The sequence below is a fragment of the Gekko japonicus genome, unplaced genomic scaffold, assembly GCF_001447785.1.
Source record: "Gekko japonicus isolate JY-2015 unplaced genomic scaffold, Gekko_japonicus_V1.1 scaffold677, whole genome shotgun sequence".
Taxonomy (NCBI): domain Eukaryota; kingdom Metazoa; phylum Chordata; class Lepidosauria; order Squamata; family Gekkonidae; genus Gekko; species Gekko japonicus.
In genome coordinates, this window is record NW_015159730.1 from 806,297 (window position 1) to 822,715 (window position 16,419).

General features: G+C 47.3%; 1 protein-coding gene across 1 annotated transcript in view; it reads left to right on the plus strand.

Moving 5' to 3' along the window:
* Positions 1-2,629: 2,629 nt before the first annotated feature.
* GTF2I (general transcription factor IIi) overlaps positions 2,630-16,419 on the plus strand; it is a gene marked incomplete at its 3' end in the record, with an annotated part of 79,004 nt that continues 65,214 nt past the window's right edge. Inside the window, 3 exon segments of the mRNA XM_015428060.1 lie at positions 2,630-2,919; positions 8,279-8,321; positions 10,435-10,538. Coding sequence (XP_015283546.1) covers positions 8,309-8,321; positions 10,435-10,538 — 117 coding nt within the window.

Consider the following 16,419-nt stretch of genomic DNA (forward strand, 5'->3'; position numbering starts at 1 on the left):
GAGGAGGGCAAGGAGCTGTTCCAGTTGGCAGCAGAGGATAGGACCCGAAGCAATGGGTTTAAATTACATGTATCGGCTGGATATTAGGAAACACTTTTTCACGGTCAGAGTGGTTCAAAGGTGGAATCAGCTGCCTAGGGAGGTGGTTGGCTCCCCTTCACTGACAGCTTTCAAGAAGAGGCTGGACGAATATTTGTCAGAGATGCTTTAGGCTGGTCCCGCACTGGGCAGGGGGTTGGACGAGATGGTCTGTATGACCCCTGCCAACTCTATAATTCTATGATTCTATGAAATCTCCACTTGGTTTTGAAGCTCCCTAAGGGACCAGGCCTAGTCCAGTACTCTAACCACTACGACACACCACACTGGCCCATAGACCTCTACCTGGAAACTGAGCAAAGTTGAGGAAACCCTGCTTAGGGATCAATTTTGCAGGGAGACCAGAGTGGCTGTCACATGTGGCAGGGCCTTCTCTGTAGCTGCTCCAGAGCTCTGGCCTGCTTTGGCCTGAGCCGCTGAGAGGTTGGATTGGGCCCATTTTTACGATCACCTGCTGAGGAGTTAAAATAAATACCTGCTGAGGAGTTAAAACATTTTTGTTGCAGCTTTTAAGTCAAAGCTGGTTGGAATGAAGCCCTGTTAAACAGTGATATTTTTAGTTTAAGAATAGCATCTTTTTGCTTTATTTCATTGTGGCTGTGCACCATTTTCAAATTTTTGAAAACCACCCAATAAATCCTGTAAAACAGTCAATGAAAATAGTAATAGCAGGTACACAAATATTTTAAACATTTAAAAAACATTAGCACATTTTTACAAACTGTATTTGAAAATCCCACCTTAAAGATTTATTTTTTCTCTGTCAAACTTACTCCCCACCCTTTGCCTTTAGTATAGGATAATATATAGTTCTTCTTTAGAACCTGGAATCTTATGTAATTTATATAAGCTAAATCTGTTCAAATGTCATACAGAATGCCAAAACTATTTTAATAAACAGTGAAATGTGGCCACTTCATGGACTAGTACAGAAATTACACTCTAAGTAATATTGCTGAGAATTTTTAAAACCACCACCACCTTGAGTAAACTATTAAATACAGGTTGTATATGTCTGAAATATTTTCAGCCCTTTTGAAAAAATGCTTAGATGTTATTATAATATTCACATGGAGACTTTTAAACATATATTGAATCACCAATCAAGTTAATAATGTTAATAGCATTTATGTATGCTGAATAGTTTCTAGACCAAGGCCACATTTAAGAAAAATGATTGATGCTGACATTCTTTCTTTCCCTTGTACTTGTGATTGCACACAAAAAGAAGCATGCGTATTTAGTGCAGATTAATTGGAAACGGAAGATGGAAAAGCCATGTTCTTCAAGTGTGTTCAGGAACTATTCTAATAGAAAATAATTCTGAAAAACATTTTGCTCTTATCTCAAATAAGCGATCATATTAATAACATTCATATATGTTTCTAGCCCTCAAGGTTGGGAAAATATGTATATTTGGGCCACCGTTTAAATAATTGCAGCAGACAGTAATAGCCGCAATCATAACATATCCATTTTTAAAACTTACTAATTGCGTATAATTGCAGTCTTGAACACTATGTGCATATATTATTGAGGACACACTGGAAATTGAGAATGAAAAAGACATGTCGTGTTCCCCCCCCCCCATGTTTGGACAAGATTTAACAGATAATCACGCTGGGAACAGGTCCGGTCTAATTTTGAATAAGCAATCAAATTAATAACAGTGTTACTGAAATGTTTCTAGCCCTCAAGGTTATGGGGGGAAATTATGTATTATCTGGGCCACGAAATAAACCCCGTTTTATTTTACTGCTACAGACGACCTTCTGGGAACAAAAGCAGACTTTTAACAATCTTGCAATATCTCCGTTCTAAAAAAGAATAATTTTGTAGGATTCCCCATCTGGCAGAGCCCGGCAGCAGGGTTTCAATAAAAAAAGGTAGATGCGTGTCTGCACTGAAAGGCTGGAAATGGAGGACGAAAAAGACCCGGCCTTCTTTCTCCAAGGCCTGCTTTTGCCAAGTCTCCTGCCTCTGCAGCAAGATTCCCTCATTGTGCATGGAAAACGGGGGCGGGATTTATTTTGTGGCAGTGCTTTTGCACGCGCGCGCACACACAGACACACACACACACAAAAGGGATCCAGTTTGTTTGTTTTGTCCTCCCTCTTTAGGTCTTTAATAACACGCAGATCCTGGAGATATGTCTGCATGTGATTGCGATGCACCCATTTCCCCGTCCTGTTTTCTCCTCCGGGACTCCTCCCCTCCCAGTGCACGGAGCTGCGGAGGCCTCTTGCAGGCCTGCTCTGTCTCCCCTTCCCACAGCCATTTTTATCTCCCCCCCCCCCCCCTTTTTTCCCCCCCCCCGCCCAACTCTCTTTCTGGTCCTAAGAAAGAGGCCAGCGTAGCTCTTTTTTCCTCTCTCCCATGCTCATTCCGCCACGCGGGGATTCCTGGGAGTCGTAGTTCCCCTCCTCGTCGGACGCTTGCCCTCAGCGTCCCGACCCTCTCGAGGCGAACTACATTGCCCGGCGGTTCCACTGTCGGCCGAGCATGCGCAGAGCGCGAAAGGGGGAAAAAAGAGAGAGAAGGCACTCTTCTCGCTCAGCGGGTCCCCCCTCCCTCCCCGGTTCTGGGTTCAGGGTGAGCCGTTGAGCGAAGGGCCCGCGCGCCGCCCCGAGACTTGAGGGAGGGGGAAGGCCCAAAAATAAATAAATAAAGAGGGAAGCAATAATCGAGATAGGTATAATAAGTAATAATAATTCGAGAACGAAGCCAAGCCGGGTCGGGTCTGCCTCGTGGGCGGCCGAAGTGGAGGGACGGGGACGGCTCTCCTCCCCCCTCATAGAAAGCGCGACGCCGAAGCAACGAGTGAGTGGGGGAGGGGGGGGAGTTGGGGAGACCCCCCTCCCATAGACACAGACCCATGGCGGCTCCCAAGACACAGACGCGGGGGGGGGGGGGGGGGGAGGAAAGAAAAAGGAAGGGCCCTCTCAGCTGTGCCCTTCCTGAGGGGAAAATGGGGGGGGGGCGCGGGTTGGAGCGGCTGAAATGTATTATTTTCTTGCCTACGATTCTCTCGATGGATATTTCATTTTCTCTGATACCGTTTCTCTAATCTAGGCGCGGGAGGGGGAAGAAAATAGGACTCCTTCAGTCGGTATGCTTAGAAAAAAGAGAGAGGGGGGGGGTTGTTGGAGAGGCTCTGGGTGAATTAATCCCCTCCCCGTAATCTAGACGGACAGAGCTTCATCCCACCCACCTGTCCACCCCCCACCCCCCCAGTGGGTCGACTTGGAAAAAGAAATGTAAACATATGTATTTTTTTAAAAAATGTTAAATTCGGGGTCGATCGCACCTGATGTAAAAGGTCTTTGGCTGGGTTTTCCTGCGGGGGGTGGGGGAGAATATCCCTCTGCCTGGTAACACTCTTCTGGCTATTAATCTTAGCCAAGGGCCGGGCTTCCCTCTTAGGCACAGCAGCTAAAGGAAGTCTCCCGCTCCCCCTCCCAAAATTGGGAATAGAGTGTGTCTGTGCGGGGAAGTCGAAATGTGTTATTGTTGGTAACGTCTTCGCTGGTTATTTTCGTCCCAAGTTCTCACTAAATATTATCATTGGTAAAAATGATCACTGTTCGTTATTCTTCCTCCCTGCATAGACGTATCGCACCATTCCCAGATTTGGGGGAAAGGGAGGATTGGACTGCTTGAGTCGGTTTTCCATTCGGGTGGTGTTTGAGGTTGTTACTGGCCCTATAAAGTTTATTCTTCCACCCATGGGGATCTTAGTGAATTTTCTCCTCTGTTTGTGTGAATCTCATTGATGTGTCTATCTTGTCCTATTTTTGTCAGTTAACAGGGTTTGTTTTTCTCTCTGACCCCTTACCCATCAGTGTGTCCAAAGAAAGCTTCTCCCCCCAGTAATCATCTGTTGGAAGGCTGCTCTTCTTTTCTCTCCACCTCAATGATAGTTTTCAAATTAAAGTCTGCTTCTGGAAGGAATGAAGAAAAGATCTCCCTCCCTCCCACTGCCACAAACTTTTCTCGTGGCACATTTCTTACATGGCTGCGATTTCTAAAATTGTATAGTTCTTCGATTTCTAAAGGAATTTTAATGGGATCTGTTGATTTGATGAATGCTGTGCACTGTTTCTCCCCTCCCCTTTTCCACTTCCTGCAATGGGATTGGATGGAAAATATCTTCTCTTTCATCCTTTTCCTGGACGGAACACATAAAGTCACTTCCCTGTTTGTTTTTGATCCTAATGAGATCATAAACAATTATTTTTGTTGTAAATCAGTTTCAGTGCATTGGTGGAAAGGTGGTGTATGCATGTGGTAAATAAATATATGCACGTTTACACAAAAGTCCCACTGTGTTCATCAGTGTGTGCAATTGAAGTGTGAGTTTAGTCTGTTATTCTCCCCCTCCCTTTAAAAAAAAAAAAGATGGGGATGTAATACACTTTTGTTTTTCTTCCCTCAAATGAGATCTCTTTGGAACCTTTAATTCATTTCTCGCCATCCACCAGCACTACCACACACTTCGGCACAGGGGGAGGATCCCCCCCCCCCCAACTGTCTCCTCTAACCCCTGCTAATAAAAGATATCTAGGTGTATCTTCCGTTATGCCTTTGTTATGGAAAATATGGACACATGCCTTGCTACTAAATTGTATTTCCTGAAAGTTCCTGTTCACCTTGTTGGGAAGAAGTAGGTTACACATTCCTGTCTACTTCAGGTGGTGTCTTTCTGCAACTTGCTTTCTCTTTTGGAAGTTGTGTTCTCACCCCGTATGTGCTTGGATACTTTTCATACTGCCTGTTCCCTCTCCTTTTCCTTAGATTTTTCCAGCCACACTTCCCTGTTGGAAAGTCAACCAGGGAAGTCATCTGTACCCCTTAAAAAGCATTTCTTGCCGAAGAGTATGACCATATGTTCTTTCTGTCTTTTAGCAGGGCAAAGGGCTTCATTTATAGCTGAGCTCCTGAGGTGCACAATAACCCTTATTTCCAGCTCAATTGTGCAGGGAGTCTTGTGGGGAGGGGGGATGACTCCTTAAGGTTTTCGTTCTCTTCTCCCACCCCCAGGATTTAATAGGAGCCTTTGACTGATGATCCCACCCCCTGCCCAGTCAGTACTGAGAGAATCTATGCTGAGGGAAGGGAGCATATTTTGAATAAGCACTTCCTTATTTTTGCAGTGATAGGGGTAGCTAATCCCTGCATCATTGACTGCCCATTCCAGAATGGGTAGGTTGCCATCCAGAATTCCTTGCTCTTTTTTGCTTGTTTTCTAAATCCTCCCAAAGTGCCGTCTTCAGAAGGTGAAATCTCTCCTTTCCCTCTTCCCAGATAGCCAGTTTGGTGTAGTGAATAGAGCATTGCCGTTTGTTACTGAGACTCCGCCTGGGATCTAATCCCTTATCAACTGGGAAACTCACTGTGTCTCTTGAATCTCAACTTTATTGCTAAGAGCCTAGGATTTTGATGCTGGGAGCTCAGGTGTATGAAATAGATTTTTCAGCCCTGTGTGTGCAGATTTGACATCATTAAAGGTCATCGGTGTTTCCTGCCTCCTTCAGATGGATAATTAGGACTGTAATATATTATTTATCTATACCTTGAGGGTAGAAGAAATTACCTGCCCTGATTCCTTGGCATAGGGTGGGAAGGATCTGTTTCTCTTGGCTTCAGGAAATAACTAATCACTGTCTTCTTAACCCTGATGTTTTCAACTGTTTCTTATGCATAACTGGGGTGGGGGAAGAGTCCACTCACTCTTCTTGTCCATATCCTCCCCTTTGCTTGCTCATTGTCTGTACCCCACTATTTGTTTCCAGTTATTGATGGATGAATGGCCTGTAATGTGATTCCTGTAGCCTCTTTGTTTTATTTCTCTGTGGTGATGGGCCTTTAAAAACTTCTTTCCTCTTCATTCCTGTGATGTTTTTCATCAGCTACTTTACTTTTTTGGTCCCCTGTCTGTACTAGAGATGTAAGATTTCCAGAAAGCTTGAAGACATGGACAAAATGTGGGTTTTTTCATGGGAAAAATCCTGAAAATTTTGGGAAAACCTGAAATCTATGCAAGACTTACTTTACTGTCAAACCTAAATCTACTGTGAAACCTAAAATGCATCATTTATATAACTTAGAATATAAAGTTATATTAGTTAGCGCATTTATGCAATTTAAAAATATAAATGCTGTAGTTTTCTACAAGCAGAATTGCAAATATACTCAATACTGAAGCATGAGAGAATTGCAAACTTCTGCACCATGTGCTATGTTAGTACATTTCACTCATTTAAAAAGAGAAAAATCTGTTTCATGGGATTTTTTTTTAATCTCTCCACATTTCCCAATTTTTCCAATGGGAAAAAGTCATCAGACTTTTTGAATTAGTAAAACTTGATTTTAAAAAGCACGTCACCCATTGCAAAATGGGGGGGGGGAATCAAATGAGCCGTTTTTAACACTCTGCAAAATGTCCTAATTTTCTCTTGGAAAAAGTTCTGGGGGGAAAAGTCCTAGGAAGCCTGGGTTTTCCCCCCATGATCCCCCCCCCTCCCCCAGTCCTTCACATCTTTAATCTATGCTGATCCTTAAAATTTACTAGAATTTTTTTGTAGTAAAACGTTTCATGTAGTGATTTTTGGAATCTTGATTTGTTCAGAGTCCACCCACAACAACGATTGCTGTTTTCTAAAGTGTCAGATCTTCAGGTGTTAGTACTTTTTGCTACAGAGGAGATCTGTCCTATCAAATTGCATCCAGTAATTCACCAGGAGGGGTATCCTTGAGAGACGGTAAGTCTTCTATAGGAAGGCAGACTACAAAAGCTATAATTAAAAAAAAAGAATAAGTGAAATACAAAGAAACAAAATATACATTGAGTCCTATGATTCCTTCAAACAACAAATCAGTCTGGGATGCCATATCATTGAATCAAAGATCAAACTCAGTGAAGATTTATGGGTATCTAATCATTGAGGCTGTTTCCATGGAATCTTTTCTACTTGGAACAAGGCTCACTCAGTTTATAGCAAAATCTAAGGTTTTTGTATTGAAATAATTTTATTATATTGCAAGAAAAATTATGATTTCCCCCCCTGAGTTTATTTATTGCCACAAAATATGACTTGTCCTTGGGCACCAGCCATGGCTATTATAAACTGAAGAGATGGTTCAGTCCAGAGCTGCTTGATCCCAGCCCAGTGTCCTCTAAACCTGTGCTAAATAAATGCTGACAAAGAACCCCTACCTTTTGAAAGCATTGCCTTGGCAGCATTGCATCTTAAGAGTGTTTTTGAAGTTAGAGCTGTGGAGAGATCCAGAACAAGCCAATTCCACAGAGAGATTGTTCCTTGGGGAAAGGCTGTTTGTAGCAAAATGAAATGAGTTTGGTGTGTATTAATTGCTAGGTTTGCCTGCAAGGAAGTGGCTGGATTTCAAGGACTTAAGTGTATTAAGTTGCTGCAGGGGATCCAGCTGAAATCTGTCCTGCTTGCTCATCTGTTGCAGTGGTGTCATCACGCCCCCCCCCCCCCCCCCCCCCCCGCCACTAGCCACTCAGATTATTTTGAGAGGCTGGGAAGTGTGATTTCAGTGTCCTGCAGATGCTCATTTGCCAAGTGTGTTGTGGTTAGCGGTTGTGCTAGTGTCAGGGGTACCTGTTGGGCAATATCTGCTGAAATTACTTCCAGTTCCTGCCCCAGTCCCCAAGCAAAATGTCCTTGGTGGCTTTGGAGATCCTCAACGCACATCAAACTTGCCCACTGAAAAGCAGGAATCATACTTGCTCCTTTTGCCTTGCCTGACACTTTTAGGGATCGAAGGGTAAAGTATGAGCATACATGGGTGTAAGCTTCACTGGAGTCATTTTTAAGAGAACATTATAGGGTTGGGCTGTGAGTGAAACTGACTAGGAAAGGCTTTTAAAAGAGGTGTTCTGCAGAGGAGCGGCAAGAAACAAAACTTCAAAAGATTAAACATGTCAGTAAACAAGACTGTCGTCTTCTGAGCAAGATGCTCTTTCTCTCGCCTTCCCTTCCTTTCCATTATGTGGGGATTAGATGTTGCGTACCTGTTCTGTGTTGGGCGAGAATGTATATAGCACTTTGTGTTATACTGTTTGGACTGGTCCCAAATCTGTAGGAACAGTGCCTCAAGCTCATCTTGCTCACACAAAATGATCACATTTCAGCTATGCATTTTTCTGTTTCAGGTTCCATTTTAGCTGTGCAGAATTCTTATAATGCAGAGAATAGGTATGACAAACTGGTTTTTCATTGGCTGTTGAAAATAAAGTATAAGACTTGGGAGTAGTTCTCATATGGGTGGGGGGCATGGAATAGTGTCTGCTGGAGAAAGGGTAGCTAGCTTCTGTATCATAGATGTTTGTGTGTAGGGATGGGTTAGCATTTCCCAGACATGGGTTGTGAGCTTACTAGGATCCCAGAAACAGAGAAGTGGGGTTGTGAATCTTTTCTCTGCATGTGGGTATGGTTCACCCCATTGTTAAATAAGGTAGTAAGAATTGACTGTGGACAAGGGAGAAATGGCCCATAAATGAAGGGCAGGTTGTGTGTGTACAAAAGGGCAGGTGGGAAGTAACCTTTGCAACAGGAACCTTCTGAGAGACCAAGCAGAAAGTGGGCTGCAGAAAATGACCCATGGGGCGCATGCTTCATTCGATGGCCATGTTTAGATTTACTGGCGGAGGCAGGGGCAGTGTCTTCATTAAAGAAATCCATGGTTAGAAAGCTACCATAAACTACAGTAAGTTTGCGTGCTGTAGTCATTTGCAGTAATCATATATGTGTCAAGTGCAGCCTGCAGCCCTTTTGCATTAATGCTATCTGATTTTTAGTGGCGCTGTTTGACACGGAGTATCAAAAAACTTTTAAGCTGGGGCCTGAAGAACAAGTCCACATAGTAGCGTGAAAAGAAATGGCCTGAATCTGTCTTCACACAAACTCTCTGTGCAGTCCAGAGGGTGAGGCCTATCCTTGTGGGAGGTGATATTGGTTCTGTGAGGGCAGGCGTTTTCCAGCTCTACGGAGCCAGCTGAAAACCTGGTCCTAACATTGTACAGTTTTGCAAATACTACAAAGACTAGCTTTTGAGTTTCATATGGTGCTGCATATAGCTGATTATGGTTTTTTTTAAAAAAATAATGTTTGCTGTTAGCCACCTAAAGCCTGTGACTTTTCCCTGCAGCCCTGGAAATAATTTTCGGTAGGACGCTCTTGCCAGGAGGAGCTTGTAGCGCAATTCTTTTTCACATCTTCGTTTATTTGCTAGTGAAGCATTGTATGGTAAAAGAAGTGTATTGTCATGGAAGTGCTTACTCTTAATACACCTGTTCGAATTTTAAGTTTGCATGAAGTAACACATCAATGGTTGAGGGAAGAAATAAGTTCTGGCTTCTTGCCTTTGGGGATTTGGGCATGTTCATGCTGCCAGATTTGAACAAGCTGCATGCAGATGTGTCCATCCACGTTTGTGAACTTGAAGCAAGAGATATGCATTTTTTAGGGAGGGAACAGGAGGAGAGACTCTCACTGGGTTTGAGTGAAGTAGGAAAAAAGGCACAGAGGACAAATAGCATCATAGCTCTGTTAATGCAGAGAAATGGGAGCTTTCATCCTGTGCTGTGAGAAGTTTGCTTTACTTTAAGCTTTGAACCTGCTCTTTTGATAACAATACCTGTCATTTTAATATTAATCTAACCTGAGCTGTGGAAATATACACAGGCCCAGGCAATGTGGTACATTTCAGTAAAATAACTCTGAGTGTTAATATAAGAAATATTACTGCCTTATACTCACTAGCCCCCCCCCAGCCATGTTTACCTGCTAAAACTGCAGTAAATAACCATGCCAACCTTGAGAACAAGAAGCTGGCGAGTGTGTCAATGGAACCTACTAGCAGCCCTTCACTGCCCTCTCATAATGGCCCTTCAGGAAAGATAGTTGACTGCACTACTACAGTTAACTAAACTGGGTCAGGCCGGTTGAAGGACTGGTCTATGTAAGTTTCACTCTGTAGTTTCTCAGCATAAGTGGGCAGTTTAGGTTGATTGATGGGATTAGCGCATGTCTTTTTGCCTAGTTAGGGCTCCTGCAAACACTGGAAAGGGAGTCAGGAAAGAAGCTTACATCTCCTCTGGCAAGCGCCTGCTTGGTGGCCTCAGATCTGCAGTAGTTAAACGCATTGCTTCTGAAAGCCTCCAGAAATGCCTTCTGTAATGAACTGGTCTCCTGAACCGACTTACTGACTTTGCATTTTGTGCTGTGCAAAAAGGAAAGCGTTGAATCCACGGATGCCCCTTATTTTGATTCTTGTCCACGCCCCACCTTTTCCTTGTTTCCTTTGCAGCAAAAATGGCCCAGGCAGCTATGGCGGCAGCATCCAGCCACGACGAGGACTCCTCCGAAAGCCGAATGGTTGTGACCTTCCTCATGTCAGCCCTTGAGTCAATGGTGAGACTTCATTGATTTATTTCACGCGTAACCTTCCTTTCTCCCCAATGGGGTCCCAGAGTGGCTTACATCGTTCTTCTCCGTTTTGTCCTCACAATAACCCTGTATGGTAGGTTAGCCTGAGAGTGTGTTGACTGGCCTGTGGGCGCCCAGCAAGCTTCCGTGGCAGAGTGGGGATTTGAACCTGGGGCTCCTGGATCCTGTCCTGACAGTCTAACCACAACACCACACTGGATGATGTGGACGGCTGCTATGTCACGCCTTCTTTTTCTTGCAGCATCCCCGGGTGCCTGAATGGACACCCATTTAGCTAATTTCTTTTGCGTCCGGTAACTGTCAAGCTGCAGAAGTTCTGGCAGGGCTTCCCAGTATTCCTCTGCCTCCGTTTCCCATTTTGAGCGCTTATCACCAACTTACACTGCGCCGCTGAGTACTTCCTGAGTGCTCCTCCCTAGGCATGCCTTTATCAATGCACTCTCACAGTGCTGCTAACCCAGCAGTGAAACGTAAGTCTGGGGTCAAGGGTTCTCCTGGGCTCTCCTCCATCCTTCACCTTTCAACCAGGCCCACTCTAGTATGCTTCCCTGCGTATGGTGGTGGTGGAAAGGGCCATCAAGTTGCGGCTGACTTAGCAGTTCTGTAGGGGTTTAAAAGCAAGATCCGTTCAGAGGTGGTTTCCCGTTGCTTGCCCCTGTGTTGTGACCCTGGACTTCCTTGGTGGTCTCCCATCCAAGTCCTAACCAGGGCTGACCCCAGGCCCGTAGCCAGGATTTTTAAAATTGGGGGGTCCTTTAAATAAGTGTGGGGGGGAATTAAATAAAAATTTAAAAATCACACTGGCTGGCCCCTGCCCCAACCGGTCTTCCCACATGGTAGCTGGATGCAGAAGGTCCCCGGTTCACTCTTAAGCATCCTCACTTAAAAGGATCAGGTCCCAAGGGAAGGGGAAAGGCCTGCCCCAGAAAGCCCCGGTTCCGCATCAGGCAGTCTGAGAAGTCAGGCCAGCCCTCAGGTGCTGAAGCAGCAGCAGAGGCTCTTGCGGGCCATGAGCAGCAGGTGAGTCAGAAGGATGCACAGAGGCAGCGGGACAGGCATGCTGCACACGGGGCACCGGGCTGGGATCTGAAGGGGTGGCCTGGCTGCGCAAAGCGCCTCTTCCCATGCAAAATGTGTGTGAGTCTCCCCCCCCCCCCCCCCCCCCCCGGGGGCCCCACCCCCCGGCGGTCAGCATGGATACCTCACTGTTTTTTTTTTCCTTCGAGGGGGTGTGGGAGAAAGTTCAGACTGTGCAAAGGGAGGGAAGGAAAGGAAAGGAAGCAGAGGGGAACTCGCTCCTTGCCTGCCTGCTGACTCTGCTGTGTGACGGGACAGGCCTGGGAAGCAGCAGCAGCCGCCACTGCCACCATGGCCCACACCTTCTCTTCACCGCTGCTGCTGATAGAGCAGCAGCTGGCCCCCTCGCTGTCCCAACTCCAAATGCAGCCAAGGAGGAGGACGGAAGAAGAGGAACCACCCCTGTTGCGGACCTTGGTGCCCCGCTCCTCTCTGGTGCCTTGACCCCAGCACCTGCCCATCCCCGGTGGCCGCAGCAGCTACAGGGGAAGGCAAGGAGAGGCCTGCTGGGCTGCTGGCAGGTGGGGAAGGGAAAGTGGCAGCGGTGGCGGCAGGGAGTCCTCTGGGTTGCCCAGAGAGTCAGGGGGGCTGGGCTGCATACCAAGTCGTGGGGCCTTGGCAGGAAATTGGGGGGCCGGGCCACAGGAGGCACCACTGTAGCTATGGGCCTGGCTCACCCTGCTTAGCATCCCAGATCTGCCAAGAGGAGTGGGCTAGCCTGGGCCATCCGGGTTAGGTTAATCCCTGTGTATGTGAGGGTTAAATTCTGCTCAGAAGTCCTAACTGCTTTGTGCTACCCAAATTCTGCCTCTTCTGGCTGTGTAAGAGAGGCTTCATTACCCCTAGAGTTCTTCCTACGTAACAGCAAGAGACGTATATTTAGGACAAGGCTATGTTTGCAGGAGGTATGTCTTTTGTTGCTTAGCTCCAGTCTGTTGACAGCACGCACAAATCAACCAATGTGAAAGGGACGGAGAATGGATGACCTAGACAGTCTTTTGCTAAGAACATAATTGCATGTAGGCTTTTAGCATGGCATGGCAGGGCTGTGTGTTGCTTCTGTGAGGGTTTGCCACAAAAGCACTGGTTTTGGCATTTCAGTATCTTGAGAAACTAGTTTCTCCTTTTAATGCCAAGGTTTTAGAGCTTAGGGTATAGAGAGAAACATGAAAATGCCAGTCTTCATGAAATCTCATAAGCCAGTCTTTTTGGTTTCATACTGCTTCGGACTACAGAAACAAAGCTGAATGTTAGGGGGATACACAATGCCAAAACACCTGCAAGATGCAAAGTTAGAAAACTGAGATGGTAGAACTGTAAACTTGCTTCCTAGTGAGCTAGCTCTCCATGTACAATGAGATTTTGATGGGGAGGATTGGCCCCATAATTAGAATAAAGAGACACACACAAGTGTGTTGGTATAAATGGCAGCTTTACTTAATTTAACTTTTAAGTGAATGAACTGTAACTCAGCAAGGGCCAACTAAAAATATAAGCCGAGGCAAAGGGCTACACTCTGCTCCCTTTTGTGGCCAGAAAGTGGTGAGTCGCCGAGCCCCTGGCGCAAGCCAATAATACCATAGCCATTGCCAGGCGGCAAGACATGCGAATAACCCCCAGAAAGGAAGCCAGTCACCTCAAGCCGCAAAACTTGAGCTAGCCACCACAAGCCACAAAACAAGGGGCATCGCAGCCTGTTTGCGTTCCCTCCGAGGCTCCTGCAAATGGATGGTTCCTGCAAAACGTGCCCACCCCCCATCAAGGGGGGGGTCTGCCTGCTGGTGCTCACCACCTTAACCCAATCAGCCGGATTCCTGCAAAGGAAAACCTAATTAAAGGCACCATCAGCCAATCATCCAACCACAGCATACAGTGTGGTAGGCAAAAACACTCCCTCTCCAGGCCAGTCTAAGAGAGGGTGAAAAATTCCTACCCGGCCCCAAAGTTGGCGACCAGCAAAAGGCCGCACTATAGCAGGGGTGGGTGGCTGGTCTGGTTGAAATGTGAAGACTGCCTGGTAGAGGGGCAGGCAGAGCAAATGAAACCAAAGGCTCTGCGTCCCCCCCCCCCCACCCATACCTGTATGGGCGGGAATTGTCCGATCAGTTTTTGATCCTTCCATGGAGGCAAAGGAGGCCCTCCATTCTAAACAACTGCAAGGGTTACCACCTGGTAGGGCTGTATTGTCTTCCACCTACATTCTAAAATACTCCAGTCTATGAGAACTTGCCTAGTGCCTCACATGATTAATTACTCTTCCATACAAAAATTGAGCTGCAAGTATGCAAAGTAGCATGTTAGAGAGAAGAGTTTGAGCTCGGACCAGACATGATGCCTGCATCTGTCCCTAAGGATGTAGGTTTCTTTATTCAGTTACTGTAATCTTTAAAATGATCTCCGTAGTAGGAGAAACTGGCAAATGTTGTTGTGAGTAAGTGTCACTGCTCTAGGAAAGTGACTAAGGTGAACTCTGGAGGGACTGTTGGTTAGGTAAATAGCAAGCGTCTCTGACCTGTGGGCCTTGTGGCAGAAATGAAAGACACTGTCCTTTCTAACACCCGCATTCTTCTCTGCAGCTTCTGTGCTTTCATCCCAGCACCTGGGCAGTTGTCAGGGTTAGGGATGGGAAGTGACCGAATTATAAGCTGAAATTCGCCACGAACCGGGCGTGGTTTGTCATGGGCAACGACGGCTGTGCCGGGCCCCCATCTGAGTTGGCAGTACAGCCAGAGGCTCTGGCATTGCTAGAGCCAGAAGCTGGCCTCTCTGACTCCTTGGGAGTTGACAGCATGCCGCCAGCACCACCCAAGCCTGTAAACCTGGTCCTGCAGCAGCCAATGAGGTACAGGTGCAACTGGGGAGCCCGCCTGACTCACCTCCACAGGTGATTCGGCTGAGGGAGCAGCTCCACAGGGACTTAGCCACCCACTGCCAAGACGCACACTGGCAGGGAAGGTGAGTGCCGAGTCCTAAGTACTAGCAGGAGCAGCGCTGCTGCTAAGAGAGGCACAGTTGGAGGTCTATATAGCTCCCACTCGGGATTGGACTCTCCATGGAAGCAACGAGTCATCTCTGTGCAGACCTCGCATCCACATTCGTTTTCTGCTTGCGGACCCCCACACTTGCTCGGATTCCTGGCTTCCTGACCTCTGCTTCGGACAACCCCTCTTTTGGACTCGTGATCCGGCCCTCACTCTGACTCTCCCGGCAATGACCTCGGACCAGACCTGACTCCTGCCTCTCAGCCAAGCCCAGCCTGTGATAGCTTGCTTCCACCCCATACTCACCCCACAAGATGGAGGGGGCGGCTGGAGGCTCCGCGGACCTGGCAGACTTACACATTCAGGTGCAACAACTCATGCAAGTGATTGCTCAGGTGCAGCAACAGCAAGTGCAGCAGCAAGCCGCCGCCACTGTCATTCCGCCAAAATGCCCGGTGAGTCCTCCTGAGAAGTTAGGTGGAAACATGGAGGAGTTCCCTGCTTTCCTGGCACAGTGCAAGCTGTACATTGAATGGTGTGCCTGGGACTTTCCCACTGACAAAATAAAGGTCTGCTTCATTATCAGTTTATTAAAGGGGCAGGCAGCCAAATGGGCCACCCTCCTGCTCGTGGCTCCATCTCCCCCGTTGGGCAACTACTCTGGCTTCCTTGACCACCTGTCCACCACCTTTGCAAACCCGCAGGAGGCAGCTGTGGCCAATCGGAAAATACGAGCCCTAAAATAGTAGAAGGGCTCTGTTGCCCATTACTCTACTGAATTCTGGCTCCTGGCCTGAGACCTGGAGTGGAATGAGGTGGCCCTGATGGACCAGTACATGGAGCGGTTCTGTGCTGGTGATTGTGGACCTTTTCACCAAAATGGCCCACTTCGTCCCATGCCCAAAACTCCCCACAGTACAAGAAACCGCCCAGCTCTTCTTGCAGCATATCTTCTATCTGCAGGGATTTCCAGCCCACCTGATTTACGACAGAGGCTCAGAATTCACCTCCTGTTTCTGGCAGGCCCTTCACTCCTGCCTGGGCACCCAGGTCCACCTATCCTCTGCTTACCACTTGCAGTTGGATGGCCAGAAGACAGAGCGCACGAACGCCACGTTGGAGCAGTACCTCCACTGCTACACCAGCTACCAGCAGGACAACTGGACCGCTCTGCTGCCTCTGGCCGAGTTTGCCTGTAACAGCTCTGTGCACTCATCCATGCTGCTAATGCCATTCGCCACAACCTATGGGTACCAGCCCTGGTTCTTCCCGTTGGTCCTGCCACCCACAAACGTCCTGGCAGCAGATGCCTATCTGCAAGAACTCTGCGCCCTCCCGGACCTGCCCCAGGAACAACTACAGTGGGCCAAGGAGGCATACAAAATTATGGCCAACTGCAAGCCACAGGAAGGCCCGCCACTCAAACCTAGGGACCACCTCTGGCTATCAGCTCAGCATCTCCAGCATACCGGCCATTCTCACAACCTGGATGCCCACTTTATTGGACTGTTTCTGATAACGGAACAAATCAACCCTGTCGCTTTCTGGCTCCAGTTGCCTCCTACCCTCCGGATCCACCCAGTGTTTCATCAGTCCCTTGTGGTGCCAGCCACACCCCCTGACCCAGCTTGGCTGCCACTGCCCCCGCTGGTGCTGGTCAACAATGAGGAAGAGTACGAGGTATGCCAGATCCTGGACTCCTGGCTCTATCGGGGCGGCTTCCAATACCTTGTCAACTGGGAAGGCTGCGGGCCCAAGGACCAGTCCTGGGAACCTGCTAAACACCT